Source organism: Asparagus officinalis, unplaced genomic scaffold, assembly GCF_001876935.1.
Source record: "Asparagus officinalis unplaced genomic scaffold, Aspof.V1 AsparagusV1_Un836, whole genome shotgun sequence".
Taxonomy (NCBI): Eukaryota; Viridiplantae; Streptophyta; class Magnoliopsida; order Asparagales; family Asparagaceae; genus Asparagus; species Asparagus officinalis.
Window position 1 is genome coordinate 1,770 of NW_017973095.1, and position 10,906 is coordinate 12,675.

Here is a 10,906-nt window from a genome sequence, read left to right on the forward strand (position 1 = left end):
ATTTACATTATATTACTGTTTATATATTTTTAAGAAATAAATGACCCAAATAATCAATGTCAATGGCCAAAAAATAACAATGGCCAAAAAAATATTAAAAAAACTTGAGAAAATTTGATTTAATATTTTTGTAGTCAATTGAACTCCTGTGGATCGGATAGTGACGTTCATCATCGCTCTTTAACACTGAACTGTTCGTGGAGACCTATAGGCAATTTTCGATGCCTACACGCCTAAAAATAAAACAAACTTGAAATTAAAAGATTTTCACATCATTTTAAAACCATGCTTGTCGTTATTTTTTTTACCTAAATAACGTCTACCAATTACGCTTAGCAATGCAACAACGGGTTTCGCATCTTTCAAATTCTCCAAAGACGATCCTTCAATCTCTGCTAAATCGCCCCATAGTGTCACCGAAATTTGATCAAACCTTATTTTAAAAAAAAACATTATTTTTCTTACCAATAATCAGTACATAATAATAAACAATAATATTAAATTCTTACTCTTTATTCATAATTATGACCTCCCTTCTTTTGGATTTGGGATTGGTAAAAATTGGTTTCACAGTTATTACGAATCCAACAACATCTGCAATAGTGAAAATTTAGTGATTATTAATATGAATTATTTTTCACATAATATTTAAAAAAAACTTACCAAAAGGCATTATTCCATCATCAAAAGCAGAAGCATCTTTAAATGAAAGGAATGTTGGTTTCAACTTTTCCAATGATACAATTTTTTTTTCTCGAATGATTGTCTTTGTTGTGAGTGCCAACTCCTTTTCTGGATTAATTATTGGATATTTCAAATTTGGAGGCTTTACTTCTCCATTGGTTATAGTATACGTCTCTCCCTTTATCAATAAACTGCTGAACTTTTCTATCAGCTTATTAAATAAAATTGCTTGGATAAGTGTTCCCTGCAAAATATACAATGTAGAATAAATTACGTAATCATGGTAATATGATAATTAAATGAAATAATAACAATGTGAAATTCGTATCACCTCTTCATCAATTAGAATTAGCTTTTGTTTATTCTCTTCTCCATTCTTAAAGGAGTCTATAGTATTACGTAAGACACGAACATTTATACTCTATTGTTTTTGATAAATTTTTAACTCTCGGATTGCGATGTTGGCTTGATCATTAGTTCCATCTTGATCAGATGACATGCTTCACGAAAAAAATATATAATTTATAGAGATAATTCGGAGTTTATACCTTACAAAAAAAACATGATTTTACTAACCTTTTTGAATCACATAGTGTTGCTTCCATCTCTATTTTTTTGGTAGGATTTGATAAGATTTGGTAAGATGGAAGTTGAGTATGGGGTATATTTATATGAGATAGAATAGACAAAAGTGTAAATAACATTTAAAAAAAATTTGTAACTGATGATCAATTGTAACATACGTTGAGGCAACATACGTTGAGGTAACTATTAATTCAGCAAGCGTTAACTATAAATAAATTGTAACATAATTATGCATGTATCAATTAAAACGTCATTAAGTGTTAACTATAAATATACATAGTTATGGTTTATGCATGTATCTATATGTTTTATTATGTATGTGTTATGTTATGTTTTGTATGTATACGTTTTAACATAAATTTGTATGTTTTATGTATGTGTTATGTTATGTATGTATATGGTTTAGCATAAATGTGAGGGCACTTTGGGAAGAAATGTTTTAACATACCAACACACTTTTATAATAGTATTAGAAATGTCATCATGATTAAAGAAAATTTTCAAGGAAGGCAAATAGTTTACTCTTTTTGTAACTGATGACATAATGCATGTATGAATTAAAAGGTCATTAAGTGTTAGCAAGCGTTAAGTATCAATTAAAACGTACGTTGAGGTAACTATCAATTGTATATGATGACATAATGCATGTATCAATTAAAAGGTCATTAAGTGTTAACTATAAATATACATAGTTATGGTTTATGCATGTATCTATATGTTTTATTATGTATGTGTTATGTTATGTTTTGTATGTATACGTTTTAACATAAATTTGTATGTTTTATGTATGTGTTATGTTATGTATGTATATGGTTTAGCATAAATTTGAGGGCACTTTGGGAAGAAATGTTTTAACATACCAACACACTTTTATAATAGTATTAGATAATAGAAATAGTACCTCTTATTCTTCATTCCCTTTTTTGGTTTGGATAGCAATGAAAAATTGTTAGGAATTAACTTTAATAAAGGATAGAAAATTATATATTTCCTTACATATTTCACATACTTCCGAGCTACTTCTGAGTCTCAAGGGACGAAAAAATATTTAGAAAGTAGAGATGACACACAGACAACACAACGACATTTAAGAAAGTATTGAAAGTAAGTTTTTTAGAGAAACAAACATGATTTTTTGCTTGGAAGTAGCAAAAATATCCTCTACTTTCTTTACTTTAGCTATTTCAAAATTACTTCTGTGCAGACAAACATGCCCTAAAATTGAATACAAAAGATATACATGCAGATATATATAATGCGGATATATATATGAGAATAGAAAAATAGTTATAAGAAAATCAGGTAATATTCAAAAAAAAGTTTTTATGATACAAGAGAGTTCAATAATATGTTCTTCATAGATGAAAAGCTAGATTAGATGTCTTGAGATTTGTGCTACATATCAAGGCTATCTTTGATATTTGTGCCTTGATTTGTATCACATGCTAGCACAAATTTCAATACAAAATCAATGGATAATAAAGTTGGTGGATAAAGTACTCCTATCCACTTAAGTTTATAGGATATACATATATGTGTGTGTATACACACACATATATATACATACACATTGATATATACACATACACATACACACGAATTCAGATATTTCGTTACGTACCCATATCTGTAACCATATTGCATCTAACAGATACAAACGCAGATATTTCCTTGGATATGGATATTTTCTTAGCACCATAGTTGCATCCTGTTCATTCTCATAGAATCCAACTCTAGACAATGATTCTTTTGATTCCATTCAACTATAATTGCAATACAAGTGGCAGTTGTATACAACTGATGGCACATATAGCTGTAGTTATTTTTTCTAGTTTGGATCATTTATAATTTGGGTTTGCGGTTTTAGTTGTAGATGTTTGTATAATTTGGAGTATATCTAATCTTTTGAACTTATTTTGGGGGTTATTTACAATTTGTATATCCAAATCCGGCTCATATGAAGGTAGGTACAATTTCTAACCATACATGATGTGAGTCAATTTTTTTTGCCACTACAATTAAAAATATTGAAAATTGCTCCTCAGAAACGAAAGAGTAACTATCTTATCAGAACTGTCCAGGTGCATATGAACGGTTCTGATCCTTCGTTGGCGAAAATAGGGAAGCAAAATTGGAATTTTTAGCCCCATCTCGCGGTCAGAACTGCCCGCTCAGACATGTAATCCAGACAAATTGTCACGTGTGCATCAGGTCTAGTTGATTCAAGCAGTTGATTCGTCATCACCTCATCGAATTCGGTTCTCCACGGGCGGGTTCGGGTTTTGCTCTTTAATGAACCCGGACCAAGCTGCCAACCCGTTTGAAGCGGTACACTCACCGCCGGTAAAGTCAAGCTAAACAGCCAAACTAATTACCCATCAACATCATCGAAAGCCCGCAGCGTTTCTCTCTCCCTCACCGAAATAAAGAAAAAGAAAGAAAAAGGCTATGGTGCTCCGCTCCTTAACGTCCTCCGCTTGCCGAAGGCTCCGATGTCTCTCATCGATCTCCATTATCTCATTGCCGGCGATCTCCTCTTCAACCCGTGAAATCTCATCCTCGTCACCGTCTCCTCGCTTGTTCTCCTTCTTATCGCCGGCTGTTCATCAGAATCGAGGTTACCTTGATTCCTTCTCGTGATTTTGATCTTCGATACTAGCTCTGTTTAATTATTTCATTGTTTTGATCGATTTTCTGTTACATCTTTGCTCTAGTGTTTGTGTTATTTGTAAGGACTTTGGTTAGGGTTTGGAGGAGCATGATGAATTTGTGTAGGATTTGAGCTTTATTAGGGGTTCAATTGCTAAGAGAAAGGTGTTTAGTAAGGGGTTGTTTGGTTCGACTTTTATAAAAAAAGGAAAAGGGAAAAGTGTCAATAGATTAATTTTCTTATATTTCTATAAATATTTGTAGGAGAAGTTTATAGAACTCAAAAAATACTACTTTTCTTGTTTGTTGCTATTTCTTTTATTTGGTTCAAAACATGAAAATGAGTTCATAACTTCATAGAAAATAGGTTGTTTTTTTTTTCTTTTGTTTGGTTGGATAAGAAAATTTTATGGAAAAGTGAAACTCATGCAAGAAAGTAGGCAATTTTAAATTTCTAGGAAAAGTTGTACGGGTGTACTTTATTACTATTTTAACATCAATATCAAATGTCCTTGCAATTTCTGCCCATTTGGGAGGAAATTGACTTTTATAAAATAGTACATTTTCCCTACTCTATAGAAAATCTTTTTATATTTTTTTTGGGAGCCAGACACAGTTTATAGAAATCTGCAGAAATCTATTATTCACGATAATGCCACTATTTGATGTTTTCCCAAAACTTTTCTATAAAATAGGTGAACCAAACAGCCCCTAAACTTAAATAAAGGCTGAAACTAAAACGAAAATTACATAGGACAATTATGAGATGAAATAAATACATTATGGATCAAAATATTGGGTGAGCAAGAAATCCATTTGTAGAAAAATGAGCATAGTAGAAATGATAATGTTATGATGGATGTATAGATTTAATAGATATATGCCGAAATAAGAGATATGAAATTAATGCATTCATAGAAAGTCATTAAGAATAAAAAATAATAAAGAATCGATTAAGGTGATTTGATCATGCGCAGCAAGGACCATAATACACACCAATTAAGAGATGTCATGAGATCATATGATTATAATTAGTGGGGTAACAAGGACGAGGGATAGAACTAAAAGGACCGGGTTAGAAACAATTATGAAAGATATGTTAATTGTTAAATTAACGGAGGAGATAGTCCTTAAGTCAACTAAATGGAAAATAAATTCATCTAGCTGACTCCTGAAAGTTGGTATAAAGGCTTTGTCGCGGTTGTTAATATGATAATTAAGTATTTTAACTTTGTCAAAGAAAAGTTATGATAGCTTTCAGCAAAGATTTGTTCATTACAATTGTGCAATATATTTTGAATTATTTACTTTGTCAATGCTCATACATTCTTTAGATGTAAGAAAAAAACATGGTAAGAAGAAAGATATCAGAGAGGACAAGGCCTAGGGAAAAGCTTTAAAAATTAGATGAAAAGTGGATATCAGTATAAAAAAATGTATCAGTGTTAAAAAAACACATGTTTTACCTTATTCCGTTCTAGAATCAATCTGTGCATCTATTTTCATATGTTCCATTATCCTCTTCAAGTACGTAAATGTTGATTACAGTAAATTTGCAAGTTTTACTACAATCTTCGTGTAAGAAAACAACTGGGTTTATCTTGTCTTAGTGAAATTCAAATAAATCTTTTAAGTTCTGTTCCGAACATCATAATGTAAGTTCTTGACGGAGATACAACTTGTATGACACAATTCAAATTTTTCACCAAACGTAAGAATTTTTGTTTGTGGTTAGAATCTAATTTAGGACCTTCAAAGTTTATTTTATGTTAAGCTCTTATAAAATTGTGAAGTTTTGCACTTTTATATGTGAAATAACTAACTTGTTCTTGTGGTATGGAAAGAAAATCTGTTGTGAACGTCATATTTTGTTTATGTTATGAACTTATGTGAAGATATAACATGACATGAATCTCTTAAAAGAAGGTCCCAGAACATGACATGATTGTTGTAGATAAAAAAAGAGTGAAATATGAAGCAATGACATGCCTCAATGCAATCCTTTTATAGATTAAAAATGAATTACATCCTCCTACTTGAGAGCCTTTAGGTATTCATTTGTACATTTTCTCTATGATAGAATGTGAGATGGGCAGCGAGATTGAGCTCTGGAAAATGATTAAAACTGATTAAGAGCACGGGAAAACACTCAAATAACATAACATTTATACTGCAATTTACCGTAGCACTTGGGTTTTGGGAGAAGAGAATGAAGAGCTCTTTTAGATGAAGAGTGATGAGAATTGAGCTTGAAGATTGAAGAGAGAAGATTGCAATGCAAGAAGAAGAAGAAGAAGAAGCAGGGGAATTTATGGAGGAGAAATAGGAACCACGGTTGATGCCCATGCTCCCCATTAGCTTGCTTGCTCCTCTGAATCAAGAATTGCGTTGATTGGATCTTTCTTCCTCTAATTTGCAAAACATATATTCTCTAATTTGCAAAACATGTATTTATTTGTACATTTTCTCTATGACGGCACTGTCCAAGAAGCAATAGTGAAACACGTAATAATATCATTTAATCTTTTGGTTTTCACTTAAGAACCTATGATTCAAAACATATATAAGGAAATCGCTAATGAAATCTCGGTATTGAAGAAAAGAAAGTCACTTTTGTTGTGAGTTTATGTTTCTTGATTCTTAGTTTGCTCTACATTCTTCTTACTTGTTTATGTGTCTGTATGTGGGTTAGTTCCATAATTCTCATCATCCCTAATCAAATCTTGGTATTGAAGAAAATAAAGTCACTTTTGTGTGAGTTTATGTTACTTGATTCTTAGTTTGCTCTACATTCTTCTTACTTGTTTACTTGTCTGTATGTAGGTTAGTTCCATAATTCTCATCCCAATTAGAAAGGAATGACCTGGGGTTTTCATCAATGTGCTATACGTCTCTAGGCTTTAGATGTAGTTATTGAGGCAGTGTTTGTCTTGGTTTGTAGGTTTGGTGTAACTTGTTGCAGTTGAATTATGTTCTTGATACAATTACTCTGTTGAAGAAGGAAGAAGCTGCACTATATTTCTAGTGATTTTTGTGAAGAGTGCTAAGTCCTCATCTGTCTTGATTGGTTTCAGCTATGCTGCATTTATTAATGCTAAATTGTCTTGATACATTTACTTTGTTGAAGAAAAAAGAAGAGGCACTATGTTTCTACTGGTCTTTGTTAACAATGCTAAGTGCTAGTCTGTCTTGATTGGGTACAGTGTGCTGCATTTGTTAATGCTAAAATGTGAAAACAAAACAAACGCACTTATCAATTGCGCATAGTACTTACTGCAAGCTCACAATCTACAAATTGAGACCAGGTTGAGATGTTTCAGAATGAGAGAGGGTTCACCATTTTCTTCTTCCTACAACTATATTTATATACCGAGGCCTTATCGTGATTGAATTACTTCTTGTCAGTGCATGTTTTATTCAACACGGGTGCAAGATGAATTGTTATGTAGCTTATGCTTATGTAACATAAACACGATTTTTCGTGAATAGTGCAACCATTACACGCGTCATCCCCGCCTGTTAACAATATGAGCTTTGGACCTGAAAATGGATATCTTTTTGTTTTTCCAGTTCAGAACATTTTGTGACTGGATTGCCTTGTGTTATCATAATGTCCCTTATCAGCTCTGATACCCCGACACGACAATTTTGGTGCCGTACCCGTGTCGGATGTGTTTTGGGTACGTTTCCGCACCCAAACGGAGGGGACACGGGAGCAAGAAATTTGGGTTTTCATGCCTGCGATTCTTGAGGAAGAAGTCTCTCTCTTATGTCCTTAGTTTTAAATTTATTAGTGGAACATGACATCACCATTCACATGGGTGCTTGACTATTTGCTTTTGTCTTTTCTTTAAAATTAATGGCAATGCTAAGGGGCTGTTTGTTTGCGATTTGGGTAGGGGGAAAGCCTGCCAAAAGTACAGCTTTTGACAGGCTTTCCACCCAAATCGCCTCTTTTAGAGGCGATTTGGGTGGAAAGCCTGCCAACAAGTGCCAGGGTGTTTGGCAGGCTTTCCAGCCCTTTCCCCCTAAAAACCTCTTTTCCAAACAGCCCCTAAGAATGGGAGACATATGTTCTCATATTTAAATAGGTTCTGTGTGTGTGTGTGTCTATTATATATTATATATATATATATATATATATATATATATATATATATATATATTCTTTTTTGATGCTTATGTGAATATAAAGTCAAAGTTTCAATAAGTTTACTTTATAATTTTAAGGAATGAGCTTATGTTATTGAGAATTTGAAATTAAACATAGTAAATTGGCTATAGTTAATATAATTGTTAATTTTTAATATATATATATATATATATATATATATATATAATATATATATATATATAATGATTAAATTTTTTAATTATAATATATTAATATACTTAGGTATATATATATATATATATATATATATATATATATATATATATATATATGAGCCGTGTCCCCGTACCCTATTTTTTACAAATTTGCCGTGTCCCGTACCCGTACCCGTACCTATGCAACCTAGCTTATCAGATATGAAGGCACGTATCCTATACTTTAAGCAGTAAACTTCTACTTTCTTATGTACTTTTATGATGACGTTTTGAGGCCTAGCAGAGGTGTTCACCGATTACCATGTTCAGCATATCTTTCTTTATTATTTCACTTTTTTTTTTTTGGTGGCAAACAGTCTCAAACTGGAGTCTTCATTTGACACGCCTATTCAGTGGGACAACTAGACAATTGCCTTGCATAACAGATCCTGAAGTATAATCTGCTTTCAAGGATTTAATGGCTATGACCTGGGATGAAATTCCGGATTCTGTTATCAGTAATACAAAGAAGGCATTATCAAAAGCTACTGAAGATAAGGCTGGCCACGAGGCACTGGCAAATCTTTGCCGTGCAGCAGAAGCTTCAGTGGAGTTTGGCGGGGGTTTTAGTGTCTCTGAGGATGGCACTTGATGATCTCAGTGGGGTAACTGGTGAGGTATGTTTGTCCTGTCACTTTTCATATTGATGTACCATTTTTTGTTCATATGTGTTTTTTATTGTTAGATTAAGTATTATTAATTGGACCCAAGGAAAAACATATTGCAAAGTGAATGTACAAGAAGATCAAACCACCTTAGTCAAACATGACCAGACCCATCAAAAGCTACTACTCCTGACTACATACAATAACCAAATAACAGTAGAAGTTTTAATATTCAAAACTTATAAAAATTAGTAGAAGAAAAGAGAATTATATTAATGTCCTGCAAATTTAAAATACTTATACTACCTTCAAGAATATATAACTTTCATAAATTTAACTTTTTTCCCTTGAAACATCAACAATAAATATAATACTTTATGTACTAGCTCTCAGAGATAAGGGTCCTGCTACCAATGTGTGTCCTCCTCACTGTTAGCTTATGTAACAACGTAGGCATTTCTCACGGAGCTGTGTTCATGTCCGATAAATCAGAACGATACTTCTTGGACACTTGTCCAAATACCATATTTTGTGGACCCTTACCAGGATACCATACTTCTTGGACACAATTTGTAAGCTTTGTAATAAATACCTTATCTATTTTCAAAGAAGCACCTCAGCTGTAGAATTTTAACTAAGGTTACTCATTAAAACTGTCTCATCACCTAGAAGGAATCATCACTATAAAATTTTAATTGAGAGTTATCCTATAACCCAATAATATTATTGAAATTTTTTACATAGAGTAATGCTAAACTAACAAGAAATATTTAACTATTATATAACTAATAGTGAGTGATACATCGGAATAAGAGTAATTTGGGGACGTAGGGACCACATACCTATCTCTAGAAGTATTACTAGTTAGAAATTTGTAGTTAAATTATTTTTTGTCCTTACCAGAACCTTTATGATTATTTTAAATGAATGGTTTGGCAAAAACTGATTGTTTCTGCTGTTAAAAGTAAGTCGTGTAAAACGACAGACTTCTGCTATTTGATTTTAAGCTTTTTGGTGTTCAATGATCAACTGGATTTATTTTCAGAATGTAGGGCAGTTGCCAGAGTATTTAGAAGATGCCATGAAAGCTGCATATAACCGCTACATGACATATCTTGGTTCTTTTGGTCCTGACGAGGCCTATTTGCGGAAAAAGGTTGAAAGCGAGCTGGGAACAAAAATGATACGCATAAAGATGAGATGTAGCGGTATTGGTTCTGAATGGGGAAAGGTCAGTCTGTTTCTAAATAATATTCATCAGCACATGAGCTTCTACGTGCTTGGAAAATAAACATTTCATTCATCATACTTGGATATCTTGGGTTGTTTGGCCACAGTTTGCATACTTATTCTTATTTAGGTGTTTATCTTTGCTGTTCAACTCTGTTTGAACAGAAAAGGCTTGAGTGATTGAGGATGATAGAGTGATTATAAAGTGATTTTACTCCTCAAATTCAAATTTAATAACAATCATAAATAAACTTTTAGGACCATGTCCTGTAAGTATATTTAGCTTGTTACCATGCATGTCATGTGATTCTCTGATATATCTGGCTCAACATTGGTTCTGTTGACATGTCAGCTAAGCATCTTTCCTTTTCGCGTGAATACTTGAATGGAGCTTTGTGTGTTGCAGTATATTTCGGTATACCATAATTTTCCCTCTTAAGATCCAGCATTCAGGTAAACTAAACCTTTTATTGAACTGCTCGCGGTCTCCCCACCATCAGAATTTGATAATTATGCATCTAAGTAATGAGTCTTATGTGCATCATTCTCCACTGATTTCTTTATGAAACTTGATGATGGATATCAGTAATATTTTAACCGATTATAGATATTAAACCTAAATGTTATCAAATATTTAATTTGTCTCTGTGAGATGTTATGACTAGTGTTTTGTATTTTCTGTTATTAATATACAAAATGATGCAAGCATTTATATAATAGTTAATTGCACATAGACCAGTGTAGTATTGTTGTTTTAAACTTACTACCCCTGTAGTTTCCTTGTT

At 32.5% G+C, this 10,906-nt stretch overlaps 1 protein-coding gene across 1 annotated transcript in view; it reads left to right on the top strand.

The window, feature by feature from the left end:
• The first annotated feature begins 8,427 nt into the window (after positions 1–8,427).
• The window catches only part of LOC109828203 (succinate dehydrogenase subunit 5, mitochondrial-like), a 3,781-nt gene continuing 1,302 nt past the window's right edge, over positions 8,428–10,906 (top strand). The window contains 4 exon segments of the mRNA XM_020395234.1: positions 8,428–8,458; positions 8,604–8,842; positions 8,844–8,903; positions 9,937–10,122. Coding sequence (XP_020250823.1) covers positions 8,428–8,458; positions 8,604–8,842; positions 8,844–8,903; positions 9,937–10,122 — 516 coding nt within the window.